This window comes from Oncorhynchus clarkii, chromosome 26, assembly GCF_045791955.1.
Source record: "Oncorhynchus clarkii lewisi isolate Uvic-CL-2024 chromosome 26, UVic_Ocla_1.0, whole genome shotgun sequence".
Lineage (NCBI taxonomy): Eukaryota > Metazoa > Chordata > Actinopteri > Salmoniformes > Salmonidae > Oncorhynchus > Oncorhynchus clarkii.
This window is the reverse complement of record NC_092172.1, coordinates 37,347,529-37,374,443: the sequence shown is the minus strand read 5'-3', so window position 1 is coordinate 37,374,443 and position 26,915 is coordinate 37,347,529. Positions and strand designations below refer to the sequence as shown.

Genomic DNA, 26,915 nt, shown 5'->3' with positions numbered 1-26,915 from the left:
CAGAGACATGAATGCACAACCCCCCCCCCCTAGACACACACACTCCCCCACATAACACAGACAGACATACAGAGACATGAATGCACAACCCGCCCCCTAGACACACACACTCCCCCACATAACACAGACAGACATACAGAGACATGAATGCACAACCCCCCCCCCCTAGACACACACACTCCCCCACATAACACAGACAGACATACAGAGACATGAATGCACAACCCCCCCCTAGACCCCCCCCCCCCCCTTTAGACACACATACAAATCCTTGAACTCTTACATTTGTAGCTAATTTAAATGGTATTAATATCACCCCCACTGTACAATCACTAAGACAATGGGACGACTGATTGTGCATAATCCCTTAATATTCTCACATACGAGGGGAAATCACTCATCATCCACCCACACAAGTATGTACTAGTCCTTGTCATCGCCACTGAGCTATTTTGAGTTTATAACCTGGTCCCACTGTGTTCACTGGCAAGTGAATGAGGTAAAGCTTCATAGTGCGTTCTCTACAGGAAGTGAGCATGTTACCACCCGCCGTCAGGCCAGAGACCACATCCATCTGACTCATGGTGCCCTAATCCCCCACACCACCTAATCTGACTCAGAATAATAGGATTTGATTCCGACTGGGATCGCATTAATTCTGGTGCCAATGCATGTAATCCACACCAGTCTCACTGCCGTCGGGATAAAGTTAGAACTGGAATAATGTGGAATTGGAATAACATCCTTATTTTTGTCTTTATTATGTCTTCCAGCATTCTCCAATATGCAAGCTAGGGCTGAAGAATGGTCTTTTGTTGTCTCTGCAACAGACCATTGGTGGATAATGAGCTTTCTTTGTGTGTAGGTAGTCGATATGAAACGGTGATTTAGGTTAGCCCAGAGGATACTTCACAGTAATTGGTACCATCTTTGATAGCTATTCCCACATGAAATCCCCTGTCTTGTTGTTGGCCTATATTTGTTTGAGACAGTGACAGTGCAAAATTCACAGCACAATAATACTCAACCATGTCATCAAAGTCAATATGCTTCCTGTAACAGTCCACTCTTTAAAAAGGTTCAGAATGGTCCAAACGAATCAGAATGGTCCAAACGATTCAGAAGGGTTCAAATTATAGTCCTTTATCAACCTCCAAAGATCAATAGTTGTATATCTATAGTGCCTAATCTAGTGGTATAATCCTATGACAGTTCCCTTAGACCTATAGCATATAGAAACACAGGTTCAAATAGCCTCCTGTGCTTCCATATGCCTAATGAAATCTCCTTACATGCCAGAGATTAGGTATAACCTCTTCATAATCTGGGTGGAAAAATGCTTCCTGAGCCGTAAGCAACAAGCTGGTGTTTACAAACCCAAGCATCTGGAAGGATTGATGTGGCCCCTCCTTAACCTTCATGTGCAAATGGATTTTTAACGCTTTCTTTCTTTGGTGCAGTAAACTGGAACAGAAACATCTTTCAGGGCATCGTTGTGTAGACCATTCTTAAACTGTGAAGTTGTATGCTTTCTTCAGTGTGTTTTCAACCCTTCAACCCAACAGTGACATCATACATGCATCAGCTCTAATAGCACACACATGTTAACGTCATCACATTGTATATGAATAGTAGCCAACACATGACATGTTAATAAGGTGATGGTAATGCTATTGCTTCTTCTATTTCATCCGTCTTTTTAAACCATTCCTGATATCTCTCTGGTTTCCTAGTTGGACATTTCAAACCCGACGCCACCTCTAAGTCATGAATATAGATCTCATATTGAGGGTAATTGAGCATGGGGATAGGTCTAGACGCCTTCGTTTCTCTACGTCTCGTAGCTGGCCTGGAGAATCATAATATATTCCAGTGTATGGTTCACAGGGCAGGAGAAGCCTGGCTTGAAATGAGACTGTAGCATCTCCCAACAGTTACACAGGGCAGGAGAAGCCTGGCTTGAAATGAGACTGTAGCATCTCCCAACAGTTACACAGGGCAGGAGAAGCCTGGCTTGAAATGAGACTGTAGCATCTCCCAACAGTTACACAGGGCAGGAGAAGCCTGGCTTGAAATGAGACTGTAGCATCTCCCAACAGTTACACAGGGCAGGAGAAGCCTGGCTTGAAATGAGACTGTAGCATCTCCCAACAGTTACACAGGGCAGGAGAAGCCTAGCTTGAAATGAGACTGTAGCATCTCCCAACAGTTACACAGGGCAGGAGAAGCCTGGCTTGAAATGAGACTGTAGCATCTCCCAACAGTTACACAGGGCAGGAGAAGCCTGGCTTGAAATGAGACTGTAGCATCTCCCAACAGTTACACAGGGCAGGAGAAGCCTGGCTTGAAATGAGACTGTAGCATCTCCCAACAGTTACACAGGGTTGATTCTGCAAGTCGTTGCTGAGTTTTATTCTAAAGCCATAGCTTTTGAGGTGTATCATTGCTCCAAGGCAGAACTGCAATTGGATTATTCACATATGAATTTAATCTAGTGATATAACAGCACAGGTGGTTGGTGGCACCTTAATTTGGGAGGACGGGCTTGTGGTAAAGGCTGCAGGGGAATCAGTGGAATGGTATCAAATACACCAAACACTGGTTTCCATGTGTTTGATGTCATTCCATTCACGCCGTTCCAGCCATTATTATGTGCCGTCCTCCCCTCAGCAGCCTGCACTGTTTAACAGGTCACAGATATCAGAACACAGCTACCTGATAATGACTTTTCACACATATTTTTCTATTTTAGAACAACAAACAAAACAGTAAATTTGCATACTGTATATCGGAAGGCATTTCAGTTCTGCTTCAGTACTGTATGTAAAAAAAAGAAGAATAAAAAAACCTACAATAATTTCAAAGCTTTAAAGGAGTAGATGTGTCATGTGAATGGGGTGGGTATAGTGCTGCTGGCATTAAAGGGGGGTTTGCATGGTCATGTGAATGGGGTGGGTATAGTGCTGCTGGCATTAAAGGGGGGTTTGCATGGCCATGTGAATGGGGTGGGTATAGTTCTGCTGGCATTAAAGGGGGGTTTGCATGGTCATGTGAATGGGGTGGGTATAGTGCTGCTGGCATTAAAGGGGGGTTGGCATGGTCATGTGAATGGGGTGGGTATAGTGCTGCTGGCATTAAAGGGGGGTTTGCATGGTCATGTGAATGGGGTGTGTATAGTGCTGCTGGCATTAAAGGGGGGTTTGCATGGTCATGTGAATGGGGTGGGTATAGTGCTGCTGGCATTAAAGGGGGGTTTGCATGGTCATGTGAATGGTGTGGGTATAGTGCTGCTGGCATTAAAGGAGGGTTTGCATGGTCATGTGAATGGGGTGGGTATAGTGCTGCTGGCATTAAAGGGGGGTTTGCATGGTCATGTGAATGGGGTGGGTATAGTGCGGCTGGCATTAAAGGAGGGTTTGCATGGTCATGTGAATGGGGTGGGTATAGTGCTGCTGGCATTAAAGGGGGGTTTGCATGGTCATGTGAATGGGGTGGGTATAGTGCTGCTGGCATTAAAGTGGGGTTTGCATGGTCATGTGAATGGGGTGGATATAGTGCTGCTGGCATCTCTATTCACATGCTATGGAATGCATGAGCCAGTGGATGGAGCTCTTCCATACTGAGTGCTTGGGTTCTCCTCAATACACGAGTGAACAAATTAGTGAGTGGGACTGTCAGACTGGTTTCAGGCACCATTTTTCCCAAGTCCTTATGGGTTAGATGCTATAGCCAGAGGAGCAACCCTAGTAATGTTCACCTGCTTCGTAACTAACATTCCATGGTCACACTATCAATACCACTGGTGCTATACTCAGAATACTCATACATATTGAGATAGATGCAGAACGGAGGTCATTCTGATATTTTATATGATCAGTTTAGTATATTATCATACTGATGTTACTATATTGCTGCAGTATTGTCTAAACTCAATCTAAAATAGCTTAATCTTGTCCTAACAATACGTTAATTATCAGGATTATTGTAATCTCTGATCACCTGAGATCCAGCCAAAATGTGAAATAATCTGCCAGCATCAAATAGAGCTACAACAGTATTTAGATGCCTTGGCCAATAGGATGATGTATGCAATAGATGTTTGTCTTGTTAATCAACAGGAAGAACTCATCATGCAAATATTTGGAATGTGCACAAACCTTGGTTTATGAGGACAACACACGTGTTTCTCTCTAAGATGATTCATTGCCTGGGGACAAGGGGTTGAAAATCCCCTGGAAACTCTTTTGCATCGTAACATGGGTGCAGGAATATTGATTTTTATACAGTTAAAATAGTCTCTATATGAAAATACTACAATTACATTCACCAAGGTGGTATGCTACTATAGCTGGGAGTGAATCAATTCATATTCTACAGTTGCCTTTCATTGCCTATATAAAACTCCATTCGGCAATGTTACAAAGGCCTACAACAAAACTTGACAATTAAATAATATCTAAGCATATTTATAGCCTAACATATGTTTTTGAATGAAAAGATGAATACATTGAATGGAGACTACATTTAAGACATTCTATTGAAAAGGTAATCTCACCATTTTGTAAACTACATGCTGTCACTCACTGGATATGCGTTTTCTTAATTTGCTATGTAATGTATATGCTACATTCATTTGCAGATTGCACAGGTAAAAATGTAAGTGGCTTACTGATCCCATCACCAATCCATAGTTTAGATTTAGCCAACATATAGCCTACGTCTACAATCCTGAATTCCGCATGACTCCACGCCCTGTTTTCCGGGGACCCACATAGAATTCCAGCCCTTCCACGCTGCTATTACGTTCCGTTCGCGAGCAGAAGCTGGCTGCGGTGTCGTTTTCTCCGATCAGTCGGACCTTGATCAATCTTTTCAACTGTCCTTGTTCTCGGGTTTTACACATTTGATTGCAATTGGAATAGCTTGGATTCGTGTGTGACCGTCGATTCCACCATTTTTTTCGACCGAATTGGCTCTGAAGCAATGGATTGACTTCAGTTTTCCTTCAACCCCTCCACCAAGTTGAGAAAACAGTCTAACCTGCGGTCTCTCCATACTTCGAGCTCACAAGCCAGCTACATGTTTCATCCGGACAGTTTCAAAAGTAGCTGGTACCGGATGTTTTTAAACATTTCGTAGGTGAAACATTGAAGTTCTTCGTTTGTCTCGGAAGTGTATGGAAATAGGTGGCAGAGGATTTTAAACACGGATTTTCTCCGGGGTTCTTGAAGCCTGCAAACATTTATTTTTGAAAAGTGATGGCGGAGCGGGGAGCAAGGTTGCTCCTCTCTCTCCTCTGTCTCACCTTTCTTTACCCGGCGACCACCGTGTCAAGACATGCTGAAAAAGGTAAGCGTTACATTAGCTAATCAATTGGCTACTTTGAATAATTTGTTGGTATTACAATGTAACGTGTTTCTGTATCGCGTGTACAACAACAGCTCGGGCTACTAGGTCCTGCACTACTAGCAGCCGACATGGAGCATTGACTTGTAGCTTCTAGACATCTGCAGGCTACGCAAGCTAATTAGTCAGCTGAATCAGTCAACCAGGGGCCAATGTTTTTGAACCATTTGATTGTTAGGAGTACTTTTCAGACCACAACACGAACATACAGGTGGTAAATCAAATGAAATGCGGTTTTCGAGACATTTCAAGTGTTTATTGTATTTATTTGTTTTACCTTTTAGCTATTATATCTGGATTTCCCACGTCACGTTTGTTTCTACGGTCATAATAATTTACCGATGTATTTATTATGCACTGATTTAAAAACTCTGGTCAATACATGTATGGAAATATTTGTCTGTTTTTATATTTGTCTTGTCTCAAATCGACATTTCTTTGCATTAGCACAGGTTCAGGTTGCTCTCTCTCTCTCTCCTCAAAACCATTACAGTCAAGTAATTAATTGCAACGGATGGCAAGAACCCGGCGCTATAACCACAAATTAATGACTCTCATTTGGGTTTACTGTCAAGCAATAAGCTAGCATCATCAGTCCGCCAGACATCTCATTACCTGGGCGTCAATACACGTTTGGCTGATGGATAGAAAGTACACTATTTATACCCCCCTTTTTTTTGTTAATTGGCTACAGTAGAGTAGCGACTGCAATAAGACATTTGAATTCAGTCTCGTGAAGACTACATATGTTTTGGTGACTTCAACTTTAGTAGTTTGTTTGGGTGATTTTCATTGTCATACTGAATGTTGATGAAATAATAAACATAGGTAACATCTTGACCCCGTGTTTCCTGCTTTATAATAGGGAATCTGATAGCCAATACATTCCAAGGACTATGAGCGACTGGGATACATTGAATTATATAGTTATAATGAATATGAAACAAACGGCACATGTTGGGAGTGCACACAACACATGGTTGCCTTTATCACTTGCTTGGTATTAGCAAATTCACACCCCTGATAGCCCTGTAAGAGATGTGGCGATGTATTTATTTTCAAGCCCTCTGCCGACTATTTTGAAGACTTGAAAATAATGAACAGTTGAGCAATACAACAGTCAGTATGAACATTTTCCCACAAATCCAGTAAAATGTGAAGTTGTTTTTTAGGGGGGGGGGGGTGTAGGCTAGCTCTCTTTTAAAGGTTCGCCTCCATTAAAATAATGCATGTGAAGTGAACAGCCTTAGTGGAGAGACGGGCCTCTGCTGGCTGTTGTGCTCTCTTGTGTGAGGAGGCTGATGTAAGAGGCTCTCCTGCATGAAAAGCACTCTGCAGCGGTGAAGGGGAGTGGGGGGAAAAAACAGGCTTTGCTGGAGATCACTACAAAAGGGAGAGATGGGGGTAGGGTGGAACTGGCCTGACTCTGTCTGGAAAGTAATAAAACCAGGAGATTAAGGGGTGCAGGGAGTATCCTTTGGGAGCTCTGATTGATTCCAGGGAATTGGACTGAGACCTACACAGGGAGAGAGTATCAAATGACTAATTGTGGGGTCCCCCTTTCTGAAAATATCTGTTTATTCGAAACACATTTCTCTGAGGTCTCATGTCTTTTGCGAGTAGGTCCGCAGATAGAACTCGCCTTTATCAAAGTTGTGGATTTGCAGTGCTGGCTCAAAGGAGATTTAATGTTTCTTCATTCCGTTCCAGCTGCCTCTGGGAATGGGCATACTCGTTGCTTTTTTTTTGTCCTACTAAAGAATTGAATCTTCACCCACACATAGGAGTAGAGTTCCTCAACATGGCTGCTATCCTATGCCCTGCCCCATAGTGGTTTAAAGTTCCTAAAGTTTGTCTTTGTAAACAGCTCCTTTTATCTGCCTGTCAGAGGAGTGTAAAATCCATTTAAGTTCCATTTTATCTCCATAATCCTGCTGGGAGGGAATTGTGTGCTAATTGTCTCCCTGTGGACAATGCAAATAACTTGGTGAAATGTGTAAACATTTGGCAACCCGCCTTCTGCTCCCACACACCACTCTCCAGGGTTGTATCCCCTCTCAGACCACCTCGGCTGCAGGCCTGCAGCAGAGACTTAAAAACAACATCCATTTTCTGTGATGCTCCTAGGACTCTTCTGGGGGCTAAACCACTAAGAACCACATTTTCTCCATTTATTTTGCCAGTGTTCATGGAAGTTTAAAAGTATGTGAATTTTAATATTTCATTGTCTTTATGTGAACTAGGATTTAATGGATGCAACACTTTATTTTATTTTTTAATATATTTTGTTCCCTTAGTATAAAGGCAATGCCTGTGCATGCTACACTACATGAATGATTCATTTCAAATAAAGGTTTAAATAGAAAACCTGCTGGGAAATGGAAATGGACTTTGGCTGCTCAAATGACCCTTGAGATGATCGGATGAGGCCTTCCCTCCAACTCCTACTGTTGTGTCACACTGGCATCGATTTCAAAAGAGACCTCCCTCACCTGCCGTTTTTCCCAATATATCATCTTGTCACACTGGCATCGATTTCAATAGAGTTTTTCATATGTACAGTTGAAGTCGAACGTTTACATACACCTTAGTCAAATACATTTAAACTCAGTTTTTCACAATTCCTGGCATTTTAAACCTAGTAAAAATTCCCTGTCTTAGGTCAGTTAGGATCACCACTTTATTTTAAGAATGTGAAATGTCAGAATAATAGTAGTGATTTATTTCAGCTTTTATTTATTTCATCACATTTCCAGTGGGTCAGAAGTTTACATCCACTCAATTAGTATTTGGTAGCATTGTCTTTAAATTGTTTTACGTGGGTCCTGACTGATGTCTTGAGATGTTGCTTCAATATATCCACACAATTTTTCCTCCTCATGATGCCATCTATTTTGTGAAGTGCACCAGTCACTCCTGCAGCAAAGCACCCCCACAACATGATGCTGCCACCCCTGTGTTTCACGGTTAGGATGGTGTTCTTCGACTTGCAAGCCTCCCCCTTTTTCCTCCAAACATAACGATGGTCATTATGACCAAACAGTTGTATTTTTGTTTCATTAAACCAGAGGACATTTCTCCCAAAAATATGATCTTTGTCCCCACGTGCAGTTGCAAACCGTAGTCTGGCTTTTTTTATGGCGGTTTTGGAGCAGTGGCTTCTTCCTTGCTGTGCGGCCTTTCAGGTTATATCGATATAGGACTTGTTTAACTGTGGATATAGATACTTTTGTACCTGTTTTCGCCAGCATCTTCACAAGGTCCTTTGCTGCTGTTCTGGGATTGATTTGTACTTTTCGCAACTAAGTACGTTCATCTCTAGGAGACAGAACGTGTCTCCTTCCCGAGCTATATGACGGCTGAGTGGTCCCATGGTGTTTATACTTGCGTACTATTGTTTGTACAGACGAATGTGGTACCTTGAGGTGTTTGGAAATTGCTCCCAAGGATGAACCAGACTTGTGGAGGACAATTTTTTTTTTCTGAGGTCTTGGCTGATTTCTTTTGATTTTCCCATGATGTCAAGCAAAGAGGCACTGAGTTTGAAGGTAGATCTTGAAATACATCCACAGGTACACCTCCAATTGACTCAAATTATATAAATTAGCCTATCAGAAGCTTCTAAAGCCATGACATCATTTTCTGGAATTTTCCAAGCTGTTTAAAGGCACAGTCAACTTAGTGTATGTAAACTTCTGACCCACTGGAATTGTGATACAGTGAAATAATCTGTCTGTAAACAATTGTTGGAAAGATTACTTGTGTCATGCACAAAGTAGATGTCCTAACCGACTTGCCAAAACTATAGTTTCTTAACAAGAAATTTGTGGAGTGGTTGAAAAACAAGTTTTTAATGACTCCAACCTAAGTGTATGTAAACTTCTGACTTCAACTGTATCATCTTGTCATACTGGCATCGATTTCAATAGAGACCTTCCTCACCTGCTGTCTGGTCTATATATCATCTTGTCATACTGGCATCGATTTCAATAGAGACTTCCCTCACCTGCTGTCTTTCCTATATTTCACGCAGTTTATGGATCATTTTTTTGTGGGCTATAATTGCTCATAAAGTCCTAATGACCTCTTTCCACTGAGAATTGGATAATTGCACGCTTTGGCTAGTGTTTGATTCATCTGGTCGGCTAATGACACCCTCCCTCATTAGGAGATACTGATAATGTCCTATGGCCAGGGTTGGGTTGGGGGGGGCGTGGCGCCGCTCAGTCTCCTCTTCAGTGGAGTTGGGAACGGAAAGATCAGTAGATGGATTCAAATACTCAACATGACTGTGCACTAGCTGTGCTAATTGCTACATTAGCAATGCAGTGAACTTTTCTGCAGTGATCATTTTCAGTATGTTGTTGTCAACATAACCTTCTGGCGAAATGGCATCCAGGCGTTATTGTGGTAATTTACGATAACTACTGCAGCAGTATTTGTAATTGTCAGAAAGCTAGAAAGATCAATATGCCTTGATAATGGCATTTCATCTGCAATGGTATCTTTTTTTGAAGGCAGGGTAAATATATGACCACCAGCGGTGCCTGCCTGCTTTGCTTTCAAGTGGCTTCTGTATTAATCCAAATAGACTATTAGCCCTTTTTTTGTTAACTGCCTAATGTGCAAATTAGATGTTGTAAACAAAACCTAAATTGAATCTTGATTGTGATAATTGCATTCTGATTGGATGACATTACACACAACCAACTGTCAGATTGGATGCTTATCATAGTTCTCTGATTGCTATGCTTTTGTCACCATGTTGATTGTTTCCTCCATCAACAAAATGACTAAATAGTTGGGGGCAGCCATGGTTGCACCATGTATTTCCTCCCCATTTAATTCACTGTGGGACGTGCCAGCAAAGGCTCAGATTCATCGTTGGGTTACTCCTAGAAACACAACAGCCAATCATTACCCAGCACCGCCCACAGGCCAGTCCGTAAGACACTCCCTCTTGGTACTGGGTGTATTTGTAAACAATGGTTGCATATAAGCAAGATTTGCAATAACAGAATATAATTTTTGCCAGCAGTCATTGTTCTGTGTGAATGACATTTGTGTGTATGCTTTGAAAGCTACCCCACAGTGTAGCCAGCGTTGCTATAGAAATGTGAACAGACTGCAGACATGGCAGAGCCCCCCTCATCAACACCGCCACAGAGAAGGTACATGCCGTGGAACCTACATTGTTCGATCACTTCAGTCGTCTTGCTCTTGAATGCCTGCGGACTGTACTGATGTAACCTAGTAGGGTTCAGCGGTATCCAGATGTTCATACCTTTTCTGTGCCATACCGGGGTATACGGTATTACTGAATGTGCACGTAATTTTTAAAATGTTTATATATAGAGGCGCAAAACAATTTAGGCAACAGGGATCTTGATCCAGGACGGGATTGAATGTCTCTGCTGTAACCAAGAAGCTTGATCTTGACGCTATTGAAAATCATTCCGTCGGTATTTCGAAATACCCCGGTAAACAGTATATCGCCCAAGCATGTAACCTAGGCCTGCTCCATGTAACCTAGGCCTGCTCCATGTAACCTAGTAGGCCTGCTCCATGTAACCTAGTAGGCCTGCTCCATGTAACCTAGTAGGCCTGCTCCATGTAACCTAGTAGGCCTGCTCCATGTAACCTAGTAGGCCTGCTCCATGTAACCTAGAAGGCCTGCTCCATGTAACCTAGTAGGCCTGCTCCATGTAACCTAGTAGGCCTGCTCCATGTAACCTAGTAGGCCTGCTCCATGTAACCTAGGCGCGCAGACAACAATTTTGTCTGTCCGCATTGACCTCCCTCTTCCAAGAGAGCCAAACTACAAAATCAACCCCCTTCAGAAGGCATTGTTTCTACTCTGAATGTTCCGTGTTACTCAACAAAGTGCTTGTCATCTCTTTTGATTAGGGTGATGAGCAGTGAGGCTTGCCGGTCGGTTGGAGACAGAGGGAGAAGGCTGTTGTGTGTGGAGAGAAGCCAGACTTCTCCCTGCTCCCAGGCCCAGACCAGATCATTGACATGGCTTTGCTATACCCCTGCTGAGATGAAAGGGTTTCTCTGTCTGAGCTGTGGTCTCGTTCTACCGTGGCACAGCACACAGTGAAACATGGCTAGTGCATCGTTCTCCATCATCCACTGCCAGCGTGGTGCCAACTTATTCCCTTCTTTCCAAGGCCTGTTGTTCCTCCGATTCTGGTTGGCCTTTCAAAGTCCTTCAAAGGCTTTTGGAGCAAGCTATCGCTTTTAGCTCCAAATGCTAACTTTAGCCCTAATTACTCCAGGGCAAGCTAGCTAGAACATTATGTGCCTCTGTGTTGCTATTGTAGCTAATGGTCTCTGAGAGGACATGACATGCCTGTGTTGTTATCAGTTACTGTGCATTAAGGTTCAGCGTAGCCTGGCTTAAAAGGTACCATTCTCTCTAGTGGCTGTAATTGTGGATCTTTCTATGGCTTTTGGATCAGAGGTATGTGGGATAGTGTCAGTGGCTGGCTATTGAAAACACAGGCTTTAAGGGTGAAATTGAAATGCTTATGGATTATATTGGTGCAGTGTCTGATGGATACAGGAGAGAACTCAGTCCACCCGCTCTGCTGTCAGAAGGGCAATGCATTAGCACCATAGTAAATATCTAGTGAAGTTATTGGAATAACAAGCGTTAGCCTTTGTAGCCCATTCATTCACATTCTGTAATCTAGGTGTGATGCAAGACTAGCCACAGCCGTGATGGATGCTGTCATTTCATTCATTGTTTATAAAGATACAAGGGGAGCCATGCATCCCAATGCCCCATTTGGTAAACAAAGCACACTCGACAACAGCACAATGACTGCAGGAAATGGCAGTTATGCACATTAAAATGAGATGCGAGCAGTGGCCACAGTTAGCAACAAGACTTGGTCCCTCCGTACTCTGTGTTCATGCCAAACTTCATAAGCTTTGTGGGCTGTTCCAAAGGCATCTTTCTGCAAACTCTGCAGGACTGCGAGGACAGTTTCCCCCAAATTTCTTCAAACTTTTGGGTTCTGCCCGAGCTCCTGTCGTGGTGTCCCCTGCCAACGGTGGCAGCTGCAGAGGATTATGACACATGCAAGCTGTGCTAGTCAGCGAGGCTCGGCCTAACGAGAAACTAGGCCCTGTTTTACACAGAGCCCATTTAGAGCCCTCTTCCACAATGAGGAAAACAGGGGGATTGTTCATGGAGTTCTGCTCTGCAAGTTCCGGAGGAGGCCTGGAACCTTGAAGTTTCAAAGATCTATTCTCTTTAGAAGATGAACAATAAACTCCGGAGTCCATCTTTTTGTTGAGTCGTGGTTCCAAAAACATGGTGTGGTATGATGCTGCTTTGTTCTGGATGCTTTTAAAGCATATGTACGGTTCTCTCTCTACACACACATCTCTCTTCTGAAGGGCTACCGTAGGCCTTTTGGATGGTTACAATTCAGTTATGTTCTCCGTTTTACAGTAAAAGGAACACCGAAGGAAGATTTTAAGGGTTAACACGACAATGACACATGTCTCCCTGGCAATTGTTTCATTACTTGAACACTTTTATCAACTGTAACTCTAGAGAACTTTTAATACCTTTTTTTTAAAGGTTGTAAATATCATTCTTGGCATCAAGCCTCTACATACATTAAGGATGACTGTAATATTATCCTGGAAACTATGATTAATAACCTTCATTTGATTCCACTATACCTTCTGGAGTTTTCCACCCACAGCACGCACACGTGAATTTATCCTCCACTGTTTGTTGGATGCCATCCAGGTTTTGAAGAATTAGCCTGAATGGGTTTTGGGAAGTGAGATCATAAAAGGTACATGCATCAAAATGAATTCATCACTAATAATTAGACCACGTGAACACGATCAAGCTTGCTCCTCTATTGATGTTTTATTGGCATGGGCATTCTCCAATTTGGCCAGCCTAATTTGAACCTAGTTAACACTGACCCAGCTTGTCAGAATTATTTTAATGGGTTTGCTGGCTTCTCTGTGTCTAAACAATACAAGGGCAGCCCCACAGCGACCTAGTTCGCTGACCAAATGAACTCTTATTGTTTTCTCTGAAACCTCCGTCTTCGTCTCTGCTCTTGATACACCAGTCATACCCAGTGGTGCTCGGCTTAACATAGTGTGAATGACTGAAATCCACCCCACACTCTCTGAACCCCCCCCCCCCCCCCCCACACACACTCAGTCAAAGGAGCACTTCTTACGCTGGAGGGGTGTGTGGGCAGTCAGTCACAGAGGGAGGATTGGGAGGGCTGCTTAAATAAACCCCCTGTCATCGTCTTGTGCCCAGCCCATGGCTTTTGGCAGCTTCAGATATGAAGAGGTGTGTGGTTGTGGGTATGTGTATGCGTGCCACCCGTTCTCTGATGAACAGCTGTTTTATCAGAGAGTTGTATGGCATTAAAAAAACAATTAGTTTACCTGGTCTAGCAGAAGGGTGGGCATAGAAATTAGTTTAGCTTTTGACACACAGCCATCAGCAGAGATTTATCTGGTATAGTTCCCTAGAAGACTGTCAACTAACAGAATAGCTCCCTCAGAAAGGAGGGAAAGGCAAGCTTTGATTCTACCACTGATTCTACCAGTTTTTTTTTAATAGGAGAAGCCTCTTTTAGGCAGAGACAAAATTGTAGATTTGCAGGCAGCTGTGAATGACAAATGAGAGAGATTGGTAGTTGTGTGGTTTTTGCATGTTGCTTTCAAACTGTTCTTAAAGAGCTACAAGTGTGTGTGTGTGTGTGTGCCGATAAATAGTTTACAAGAGCCACAGACATGGAACTTTGAGCCTCAACGTAGCGACTTGTCAAATGCGGAGGTGGATCCCACTCCAGACGGTAGAAACTCTTGACTCTCAGATAAACTACCTGAGATAATTCCTCTTGCTTTCATGTCTAATTATAGTCTTTTAAATTGTTAATGAGTCTCTGTGATTTTGGCGAGCAGGTCCCGAACCATTCCTTTTGAAGTAGCAATGGTTTCCTTCAGAAGTTTATTTTATTGTTTTACAAGTAAAGTGGTTAAGTCTTTGTAGGACAATTTCATCTTAACCGCCACCCATTTTTGTCTCAAGTGGGTGTAGAACTATTTTAACTTTTGCAAGAAAGTATGTAGGTGCCAGAAATGTCAACTGCCTTGGCAGTGTAATTCTAAGTATTATTTTGGAACTAAAGTTCATCTGCACCCAAAGGACTGCCAGAACACACTACATCAGTTATAGAGGTGGAGTTCTAGACCAGTGGTTCCCAACCTTTTCTGTTCTGGGGACCAACAAATCACTGTCAAGCTCTTGAGGACCACCATTCGTGCAGTCTGTTATTTTTGAAAACTTCTTAGGGCTGAGATCTCGTTAACGGGGGCGATATGACAACAGCCAGTGAAAGTGCAGGGCGCCAAATTCAACCAATCTCATAATTTAAATTCCTCAAACATACAAGTATCTTATACCATTTTAAAGGTAATCTTGTTGTTAATCCCACCACAGTGTCCGATTTCAAATAGGCTTTACAGCAAAAGCACCACAAAGGATTATGTTAGGTCAGAGCCATATCACAGAAAAACACAGCCATTTTTGTGGAGTCACAAAAATCTGAAATAGAGATCGAATTAATCACTAACCTTTGATGTTCTTCATCAGATGACACTCATAGGACTTCATGTTACACAATACATGTATGTTTTGTTCGATAAAGTTCATATTTATATAAAAAAAATCTTAGTATACATTGGTGCGTTATGTTCAGTAGTTCCAAAAATATCTGTTGATTTTGCAGAGTCACATCAATTTACAGAAATACTCATTATAAATGTTGATGAAAATACAAGTGTTACACATGGAAATATAGATAAACTTCTCCTTAATGTAACCGCTGTGTCAGATTTCAAAGAAGTTTTATGGAAAAAGCAAACCATGCAATAATCTGAGTACGGTGCTCAGAGACCCAACAAGCCAAAAAGATATCCGCCATATTTATCATGTTATTTCTGACTTCTGTTGACTGCGAAGTCAGAAATAACATGATAAATATTCACTTACCTTTGATCTTCATCAGAATGCACTCCCAGGAATCCCAGTTCCACAATTAATGTTTGATTTGTTCGATAATGTCCATTTATGGCCAAATAGCTACTTTTGTTAGGGCGTTTGGTAAACAAATCAGAACTCACGAAGCGCGTTCACTAGTTGCAGACAATGTCAAAAAGTTCCGTACAGTCCATAGAAACATGTCAAACGATGTATAGAATCAATCTTTCAGATGTTTTTAACATAACTTCAATAACATTCCAACCGGAGAATTCCTTTGTCTTCAGAAAAGCAAAGGAACGGGAGCTACCTCATGTGAATGCACGTGACCAGCTCGTGGCTGCTGGCAGACCTGACTCATTCCTCTCTCATTCAGCCCCCCTTCACAGTAGAAGCATCAAACAAGTTTCTAAAGACGGTTGACATCTAGTGGAAGCCTTAGGAAGTGCAAGATGACCAATATCCCACTATCTTCAATAGGGGCTGAGTTGAAAATCGACCAACCTCAGATTTCCCACTTCCTGTTTGGATTTTTTCTCTAGTTTTTGCCTGCCATATGAGTTATGTTATACTCACAGACATCAACAGTTTTAGAAACTTCAGTGTTTTCTATCCAAATATACTAATAATATGCATATATTAGCAACTGGGACTGAGGAGCAGGCAGTTTACTCTGGGCACCTTATTCATCCAAGCTACTCAATACTGCCCTCAGCCATAAGAAGTTTTAACGTTATCTTGGCGGTCAAATTTGGTTCATTTTAGCAATGAATGTAAGAAATTATTTATAAACATTTTACATTGCTTTTCACAATGTTAAATTGCTTATAATACTCCCAGCTGTTATTTTTAGTAGAGAAGGAAAAATGTCAAACAAATGAATTTGCGGGCCACCTGCAGTACCCCCGCGGACCACTGACGGTCAGGTTGGGAAGCACTGGTCAAGACGAGTTGCTTTTGGTTATGTGACTAGGTCGAGTTGCAGATGCTGATGAAGCCATTCCAGTGTCTACGTTGTTGTCAGCTTTGGTACACTGTCCCTTTAAGTCTGCATCACGTCTCCCTGATCCTCCCAGATTTTGTTGTGATTTAATTTGCTTCCATGGTGACCCTGCAACTCCTCCTGGTTGTTTATTTTAACTTGTGTTTCTGTGGGTAAATCCGGACAAGGATGGATGTTGTCTCCTGGAGCTCTCCTTGGGCACGTGGCACCACAGGCTGCTGTTTCTCGTCAACGTTGAGCTCAGCTAAAACTAACAGGTCAAGAGTGGTGGCAGAAATGGCCAAATGACAGTCTGAATGTATTTAATGCGCTGTTATGATGTAAGATAATTGCTCGTCTTTTAGTGACTCTTGCCTGGGCCCGATGTCGTCAGAGCTGAATAGATCTGTCTGAACACCACTCACGGCAGGTTATTTCGCTGTTTGGTTCCTCTTTAGAAATGGTCAGATGCACCTCCTTTATTATAGAAATGGTTGATTTGGAGCTTTGCTATATGAATGAGCTGATGGTAATGGAACGCGATTGGGCTGGGTAACTCAAGACATTAACTTGTGCATAAAATGTACAGCTTTGGCTGAGGTGCTGACTCTGTGTATTGCCGTAATAGAAAACGCTGAGTTCTTAATGGGTTATGGAGATCAGTCTCTACTGACTTTTGTATACAGTGAGAGGCCCCCTCGGGGACAGGAATGTTGAGGTTTTCAAAGGCATTTTCTTTGAGGTGGCCTCGAGCCTGCGTGAAAATACTACACTTCCCAGGGGGCCATGCCCCGGAGCTCAAGGAGTGATGGGAAAGTGAAGACGCCACCCTAGTTGTCTGAATGAGGACCAGTCTCCTTTCTCAAAGGCCTGTACTATTCTAGTCTGAGAAGTCTGAATATTTGACATCCATTTTCATGAAAGCCATACAAATATACCAATACACCGACATGAACTCAACAGCACCGATTTCACAGTTGGAAATCGGAGGAGGAGGAGGAGGAGAGCGAAACAGGGAGGGAAGGCCTGCAGAGGTGAGGTTGTTTCAGAGTGATGGAAATCGGCTGCATCGGCTCCCTCTGACTCCCTCAAAGTTTTAATTTTTTAACCTTTATTTAACTAGGTATGTCAGTTAAGAACAAATTCTTATTTACAATGACTCCCTACCGGGGAAGAGTGGGTTAACTGACTTGTTCAGGGGCAGAATGACAGAGTTTTACCTTGTCAGCTCTGGGATTCGATCCAGCAACCTTTCGGTTACTGGCCCAACGCTCACTAGGCTACCTGCCGCCCCTTAAGCCTGACTTCTGACCCCAGCCTCTTCCCCCATCCACAGGACAGGTCAGTTAGTGACAGGAGGCAGCACAGTTACAAAATGGAGATGGAGAGAGCTCAGCAGGAGCACCTGCAGAATGGCAGCAGCATTCCAACACTGACTGGGACCTGAGAGACAGATGTCATGAGACCAAGGGGACAGGTTTGGATTGGAGGAGGGGTGGAAGTTTGGGGTAATGGGGGGGCAGTTGGTGGAGGATCAGGCCAGCTCTTACCACGCAACCATAAGGTGTACTATCATGAAGGTAGGAGGAAGAGCATTAGTGCCACATGGTGGTAATTACCTTTAAGAGAGCTCCCGAGGCAAAGCCTGCGTTGTTAATATATTAATGCAGTCCGTAAATGAAATGCTAAATGAGTGGTCAAACATTTCATTATTTGTCGACTCTACTTTTTTATTTTCAAAGCAGGGCGTTGTGAGATTCATGAAGTAGGCCACTGTTGGCAGACGTATCAGAGATGCCCTGTAAAGGAGACTATTCCTTATGATCATGGAAGGACAAGGCGGTAGTACCAGACTGTCACACTGACTGGTGACTGTGTCTGTGTGCCAATTCCCTCATGCCTTTCTCCAATCACTTTCATTTGACCACTGAATCACATTGAACTGTGTTTGATGGCCCTGGCTTGTTCAGGTTTGTACTAAACCACAGATGGATTATTGGATGGATGGAAGCTAAATAGTTTCTGCTTTAGGGCTGCTTTCATACTCCATTTACTAGAGTGGTCTAAATTAGTCCTGAGTGTCTAAGCATGTCGATCAACCTTCCAGGACACCTGCTGTACATATGTTCGCAAGTTACACACACACGCACACACACACACACACACACACACACACACACACACACACACACACACACACCTCTCAGTTAATGATTCTTAGAGTATTTCCTCCAGTCTGTTACTTTGGTAAAAGGCTTGAAGTTTGATCTTTCTTAATGAAAATTCTCTTGGAATTATAAACAGCTTGTGCAAGTGTCCGTCAGTTTTGCTGCTTCCTAAACACACTTATTATCATATTCAGAGTTGAATCCTGTCCTCTTCATAATCCCAGCCTATTCTGCCTTTTTAATTTCCTTTTACAATAATCCCACACTGGGTTACAATGGTTAGAGGTTTCATTAGCTAGCGTGGTGCTATTTATTATAGAAGAGTCTGGAGTCTTAATGAGGAAGCTCTGTAGGAACTCCTTACCCTGTTCAGCCTTAAATCAATGGACCCAATCTCTACTCCTGTACTCCCCCTAAGCCTGCTCCCACACCCCAACGGTGCCACTACATTCCCAGCCTGGCGGGGCAGTGTCTGTAGGCCAGGGCTGTGTCACGCACCCCTGTCATCCCCCAACCACCACAGAGGGGCGGGTCACAGGTTCAAGTGCTCCCCGTGAGGTAACGCCTGGGATGCCTAGCGCCTGTACTCCGGCCCACACGCTGGCTACCGTGGTAATTAATTTCTAATGAGAAAGGAATTGCCTGGCTGCCTCTGCCTCTCTCCTCTCTCTCTCCTCTCCCCTCACACTCACTCACATGCTTTCTCTCTGAAGTCTGTGTGGGAGAAAAATGGAAAATAAGAACCTTTCCTCTCCTAGCTCATCCCTGGTGAAGGGTCTGAGGGGAAGCGATCCTCTCCTAGCTCATCCCTGGTGAAGGGTCTGAGGGGAAGCGATCCTCTCCTAGCTCATCCCTGGTGAAGGGTCTGAGGGGAAGCGATCCTCTCCTAGCTCATCCCTGGTGAAGGGTCTGAGGGGAAGCGATCCTCTCCTAGCTCATCCCTGGTGAAGGGTCTGAGGGGAAGCGATCCTCTCCAAGTTAGTCTCAGGGTGGCTGTGGAGAAATCTTACACCTCATAAGTTGTATGGAGGACCCTGTGAGATGGGGATGGAAAGGTCTACAGGGTAAGGTTTTACTCTGTTCGAAAGTATGTGACTGTCTTTTTTTTGTTGGGTTTTTCAATTCTGTCCAAGCTCCACCAAGCATCCATTCACATTCATAACTCACATCATTAGCATCATTAAAACAGCGATTCATTTTTACCAGACAAAGGGGAGGGAAAGGATTCTTCAGCTTATTCAATGTTACTTAATTAAAGCCGGTGTGGTTTTTGGTCAGCGTCACGGCGGTCTGTATTGATCAATAGTAGCCAGGTCCTCGCATCTCCCCCTACTGAGTCAATAGTAGCCAGGTCCTCGCATCTCCCCCTACTGAGTCAATAGTAGCCAGGGCCTCGCGTCTCCCCCTACTGAGTCAATAGTAGCCAGGGCCTCGCGTCTCTCCCTACTGAGTCAATAGTAGCCAGGGCCTCGCGTCTCTCCCTACTGAGTCAATAGTAGCCAGGGCCTCGCATCTCTCCCTACTGAGTCAATAGTAGCCAGGGCCTCGCATCTCTCCCTACTGAGTCAATAGTAGCCAGGGCCTCGCGTCTCTCCCTACTGAGTCAATAGTAGCCAGGGCCCTGCGTCTCTCCCTACTGAGTCAATAGTAGCCAGGGCCCTGCGTCTCTCCCTACTGAGTCAATAGTAGCCAGGGCCCTGCATCTCTCCCTACTGAGTAGCCAGGGCCTCGCATCTCTCCCTACTGAGTAGCCAGGGCCTCGCATCTCTCCCTACTGAGTAGCCAGGGCCTCGCATCTCTCCCTACTGAGTAGCCAGGGCCTCGCATCTCTCCCTACTGAGTAGCCAGGGCCTCGCATCTCTCCCTACTGAGTAGCCAGGGCCTCGCATCTCTCCCTACTGAGTAGCCAGGGCCTCGCATCTCTCCCTACTGAGTAGCCAGGGCCTCGCATCTCTCCCTACTGAGTAGCCAGGGCCTCGCATCTCTCCCTACTGAGTAGCCAGGGCCTCGCATCTCTCCCTACTGAGTAGCCAGGGCCTCGCATCTCTCCCTACTGAGTAGCCAGGGCCTCGCATCTCCCCCTACTGAGTAGCCAGGGCCTCGCATCTCCCCCTACTGAGTAGCCAGGGCCTCGCATCTCCCCCTACTGAGTAGCCAGGGCCTCGCATCTCCCCCTACTGAGTAGCCAGGGCCTCGCATCTCCCCCTACTGAGTAGCCAGGACCCCGCATCTCTCCCTACTGAGTCAACAGTAGCCAGGACCTCACATCTCCCCCTACTAAGAAGCCAGGGCCTTGCCTACTGAATAGTAGCCAGGGCCTCGCCTATTTACCCACTGTAAATGAGCTTAGCTCTTGTCATAATAAAGGCAGGAAATGAACTGTTCTCACACAGGAGAAATTAACTGTACTCGCACAAGAGAATGCAGGATGCTCATTGTGCTTCTAATTGACTGAACTGGGATGGAAGAAGGTAAGGTCTAAATAGAACACTGCTCAAGGTAAGAAAAACAAAGGGTGCTCTTAATAAGGCTAAGTTTATTACATTTTAAAAGAGCAACATTTTTTTGGAGGTAGTAATTATAGTCTACTGACCAAAGTGTTCCATGTGCATCTAGAGTACTATAAAAATGAGGAAGGCCATGCTTTTGATTCAAACACAACGCATGCAAAAACATCACGTCACCTGAGTTCAGGTATGAACTGTGTGGGGCCGACTTCATTCCTCAGGACCAGCCTGTTTGCCTTGGCTAACCACACCGCTGGCTGACTTCTTCCCTCAGGTATTTTAGACTCCCTGTAGGAGTTGGTTACCTCAAATGTCACCGCTGACTGACTTCTTCACTCAGGTATTTTAGACTCCCTGTAGGAGTTGGTTACCTCAAATGTCACCGCTGACTGACTTCTTCACTCAGGTATTTTAGACTCCCTGTAGGAGGAGTTGGTTACCTCAAATGTCACCGCTGACTGACTTCTTCACTCAGGTATTTTAGACTCCCTGTAGGAGGAGTTGGTTACCTCAAATGTCACCGCTGACTGACTTCTTCACTCAGGTATTTTAGACTCCCTGTAGGAGTTGGTTACCTCAAATGTCACCGCTGACTGACTTCTTCACTCAGGTATTTTAGACTCCCTGTAGGAGGAGTTGGTTACCTCAAATGTCACCGCTGAAGCATTTTAGAGCTTGAGTTTTAGTTTGAGGTTGTTTTTTTTGACTGCATCTTGATCTGATTTAAATGTTTGGGATTTACTTTTTAAAAGCCAGGCATCATTGTAGGTTACTTTAACCTCCTAATGCATCTGCTAGCAGTCAATGCGAACTAGAAAAATGCTAACTCCTGGAACAATTTGGAAATTGTGATTCTATTTGCATCCTGAGGTGATGGATCAGAGGATATCTGGCACACATGTGGGCTAAGTCTAATTGATATTTAGCCCTGCCCAGCTTAAACTAGCAGTAAGCAGATTTCTATTGAGGATTTTCCAGATTAAGTCCAGGAGTTCAATCTCTCCTGCTTTTGTCTATTCTCTCTTTGTCCCAAATGCCCCCTTAACCTGGGATTTACTAGCATATGAAGAGGAAAGATAAAACTATAAATTCAAGGCAAAGCCCCTCTCAAAGGAAATGTACTCTGCATCGTCTGTCACTTCAGGAACACGTCCTGTTTTCCATCAATTGATCTTGTATCCCGTAGCAGCTCCATATTCCTTCAAAGTGGAGCTTCATCAACATCTGTAAGTGAATTACTCAAGGTAAACCCATCCTAATGGAATCGCAGGGTCCAGCCATGCATTTCTCCCCATTAGATTTTTCTGCCTTAATAATGGTGGAAATGAGATTATGACTGCCTTCTAATTACCTGTTTGGGTGGATGGAGGGGATGTGGATGGGCCATCTTGTATTTTGTTTCTCGGGTTTTCTCTAGCAATACACCTCAAACCTGGAGGCAATGTTCAACCAAAATGCTGCCGTGTCTGTTTACGTCTCCGAATCGTCCCAGTAGAATCCCAGGCCGGCACTTCATTTAAGCGTAGTTAAGTGATTTAGCATCTGTTTTTATAGGGCCCTTGTGAGCCACAACATCTCTGTCCACCCCTGTGGCGTCCTATTTGAATTTCAATCTGGCCCTGATAATTGTTGCATTGTGTATTTATATGAACAGGTTGGGGGCTAGGAGCTGGTGTGTGTGTGTGTGTGTGTGTGTGGAATATTCAGCGTGACCAATGGGCAGCTCATTTGAGGCTTGTTGGTGTGTTCTCAGGGGGCACATGGCTTTATCTACTGCCCGCAGGGCGAAACCAGCCTCCATTCTTCACATCCCCATTCCCCCCCCCCCCCCCCCCCCCCCCTCCCCCCAACTATCCATAGAACACAGTCAGCACAATCAATAACAACCCCCCTCCCCCCTACCTCCTCTTCTGTCCTGGCACCCCCTAGTTTCCTGGTTTCCATTTATCAAGAGTGTGTTTGATATTGCTTCATCACTCTGTCCACCAACGCCTCAGTTTGAATAATTGTATTAGATTATCTACGGTGGCAATATTTTTTTGCCCCACCTCAAGTCTCTGGGAAGCCAAAGGGCTTTTTCCAAAGCACTAAAGAACCAGCCATATGTTGTAGGTATCTATGCTGCGATTTATTATTTATTTTTCCATATGATGTTGCTTGGTCATGGTTCATTGAGTTCCCCAGTTGTCCCCACTGAATGAAATTCTAATGTTCTATATTTCAAATCCATTTCCATTGACTTTATGGGTTCTCAGTGGTTTGTCCTTTATCACGTAGATCCCGTGAAAAGCAGGTCCCAACCTACGGATGGTAGAAAAGGAGGAATTCACACTGGAAATGAATCACCTCCACTGTATTCATACAAAGATTGTGTTTATTATCTCCCACATTTGTTGGAACATGATTTGAAACTCTAGCTGGTAATGAACATGTCGGCTGCGACAATGTTGAAGGATGACTTTATGATGACCTCTATTACAGACCAGAGGTAACTGTCAGAGGATTGTGTTTGAGTTTGTAGAATGCTGTGGATCATGCTTTGGTGAAATTATTTTATGGAGACTGTTTAAAAATCTAACTTGGGCATCTGCCTTCTTGTGAGATGCTACACCTCTTATCTCTGGTTTGTATAAAACAGATGCCACCTGATAAACTGTCACCTGAAAATACTCCTAGCACCAAGTCTGTCGCAACATGATTAAGATTTATACTAGAAATAACATGGCAGACAGAGGGGGGAGATGAGGGGGAGAGAACCCTCTTTGGCTATTACTCGCACGCTACCACCTTGAAAGCCACATTAGATCTCTTTCCCCATACAGCACACAACCATTAATAATGGATACAGCCGTCTCTGTCCACCCCTCCCCCACCACAGCCCTTCAAGGCGTTCCCCCGCCCCCCCATACCTACCCTTCCCCCTGCGTTTCAGCTGTGAGTGTCCTCGCCAGCAGACATGGCAGGTGTTTCTACATTACACAGACAGGGCCACACAGCCTGTAGCTCAGACAGCAGTGAGCACCAATGTCTGCCTGGGAATATAATTAAATGCGTTCTACACATTTTAGTTTTCAGGGCTTGTCTTGCTTTTACTTACTAATGGATGAGGTGCATTGAGTGTCGACTGCACTCCTCACAGGCCCAGTCAGTTTGCTTCCCCAAAGGAGATGACTGGGGGCCCCCGAGTGGCGCAGCCGTCTAAGGCACCACTGCATCTCAGTGCTAGAGGCGTCACTACATACCCTGGTTTGATTCCAGGCTGTATCACAACCGGCCGTGATTGGGAGTACCATAGGGCGGCGCACAATTGGTCCAGCGTCGTAAAGGTTTGGCCGGGGTAGGCCGTCCATTGTAAATAAGAATTTGTTCTGAACTGACTTGCCTAGTAAAATAAAAAGCTGAGTACGTGTACAGTACATTTATGTAAATGTTAGCGTTTTCAACAGGGTCTCATTGTGATATGTACAGTAATGATATTAATCATCATGACATGTCAGCACTGCAGTTATCATTTATGCATGACAGAGGATGATGTTAAAGAAGACACGGGGCTCTACACATGTCTCTGGGAGGGACTTACCTGTCTGTGTGGACTGATCTTTAGTCTTCTCCATACATGGTACTGATGGTCCGCTTCCTGTCTGGAGATGGAAGACATCTTTATTGATTGTTTTTTATTTGCCAGTTTATCTTAAGTGAAAAGTAATTGACGCACACTCAGGATTAATGCACAGTTTTCAATTTATTAGACTGAGCTTTTGGTCATCAGATCTTCATTTTTATATTTGAGTCATTTAGCAGACTCTCTTATCCAGAGCGACTTGCAGGAGCAATTATGGTTAAGTGCCTTGCTCAAGGGCACAGTGACAGATTTTTCACCTAATCAGCTCGGTTACCGGCCCAACCTCTTAACCGCTAGGCTACCTGCCGCCCTCCATCAGAACATTTACCAGTTTATCACCACATTAGTTATGTAATTGAAAGCAATGCTTCTGGACATCAGAGCAACCTTGAAGGTATTGATTTTGAGTCAGAAAGGGATGTTTATAATAGGTCAGATTTTCAAGCCCTTGCAGAGAGCACATCCAACTAACAATCTCTTAAAGAAAAAAATTAGCTATTGTAACCAAGACTTAGAGCTGATGTTGAAGCACAACTAATGGAATTACAGTTAACTAAAATGTAAGTTTAATCACAAGAGACAAATTCACAAACGGCAGAGTCATGTCTAAAGTGTAAAACAATGATTCAATAATCCATGTTGGTCAGGGTTTTGGACAGAAACTGTGCTTTATCTGATAGTACTGGTCAGGGTTTTGGACAGAAACTGTGCTTTATCTGATAGTACTGGTCGGGGTTTTGGACAGAAACTGTGCTTTATCTGATAGTACTGGTCGGGGTTTTGGACAGAAACTGTGCTTTATCTGATAGTACTGGTCAGGGGTTTGGACACACACTGTGCTTTATCTGATAGTACTGGTCAGGGGTTTGGACACACACTGTGCTTTATCTGATAGTACTGGTCAGGGGTTTGGACACACACTGTGCTTTATCTGATAGTACTGGTCAGGGGTTTGGACACACACTGTGCTTTATCTGATAGTACTGGTCAGGGGTTTGGACACACACTGTGCTTTATCTGATAGTACTGGTCAGGGGTTTGGACACACACTGTGCTTTATCTGATAGTACTGGTCAGGGGTTTGGACACACTGTGCTTTATCTGATAGTACTGGTCGGGGTTTTGGACAGAAACTGTACTTTATCTGATAGTACTGGTCAGGGTTTTGGACAGAAGCGGTTGTTTTTCCACAGCACCGCGGACTCCCAGTCACCTGGTCGCATATTAAGCGCCTCAGTGGCAGGAGGCCTATTTCCTCCAATATGGAGACCGTGTTAGACGATCCTGTCTCTTAACGGGAGAAACTGGGCTCTGCTGGATCCCCCTGTCCCAGCCAACCAGAGAGGACGATTAAGAATCTATGGGTTGAAAGTCAACAGTAACTCCCAGTGACATGATGAGGTCATGTTTACAATACCCACGCAGGCCATGGATAGGGGATACACTGCCAGAAGGGTTATATTGCTCTGTTTAACTATATATTTCCGGGATTTGTGATCCTTAATGGAGTCTTAACTGCTATATAATTTCTAACGGTAATGCTGTGAGGTGGTGGGATGACACCTCTTGTTGACATGTCCTCCACAGAGAGGAAGTGGCTACTACTTTACATCAGGGCTCGATCCCTATAGGCTTAAGTAGAATCCTCTGTCTAAAAGGTGACAACAGCCACACAACTGTTTTTAAGAGGTCCACTCCCAAGATTATGCTTCTGGATCTTTTGCCAATCGTCACACTTTCTCACAGAGAGATGGCACACAAAGGGCAGCTCATGCACATTGCCTGTGTGGTGTGATGGAAGGGCCAAGTCCTATTTGCACCCAGCTAAAGCTCCTCATTTGGAAATGAAATATTGTTGACCTTTTGTTGACTGAAGCCTAGACTGCAGTGTAACTGCACTGCAGACAAGATTTGAGTGATTGTGCATACTGTGTGTGTGTTTGTGGGTCATTGTGTGACTGTACACATTTAGTGCACCTACGAATCTGTCTGAATAGGACTATAATGCCCATACATTAATTTAGCGTTTGCTGAATGAGCAGTTCTAGGGGTAGGCCTTAAGTTGGGTCTTAGTTAGCCTGGCCTCTGGAGACCATCCTCCCTCCCTCCCCCCGTTTCTCTCCTCTCTCCCTTAGGAGATCTGTCTTCCTGTCGTCCCATTGATCCCCGGGCCTCATTAACATGAAGAAAA

General features: G+C 44.0%; 1 protein-coding gene across 16 annotated transcripts in view; it reads left to right on the top strand.

Annotated features, from left to right (window-relative positions):
* The first annotated feature begins 4,796 nt into the window (after positions 1-4,796).
* The window catches only part of LOC139384372 (neogenin 1a), a 215,625-nt gene continuing 193,506 nt past the window's right edge, over positions 4,797-26,915 (top strand). For 11 of the 16 annotated variants that reach the window (XM_071129104.1, XM_071129102.1, XM_071129100.1 and 8 more), the window contains exon 1: positions 5,049-5,349. In XM_071129104.1, coding sequence (XP_070985205.1) covers positions 5,259-5,349 — 91 coding nt within the window. In that variant the 5' untranslated portion in view covers positions 5,049-5,258. Of the gene's footprint in view, positions 5,350-26,915 lie in introns of all 16 variants that reach the window. The other 5 variants (XM_071129106.1, XM_071129107.1, XM_071129108.1 and 2 more) reach the window with 4 other exon arrangements.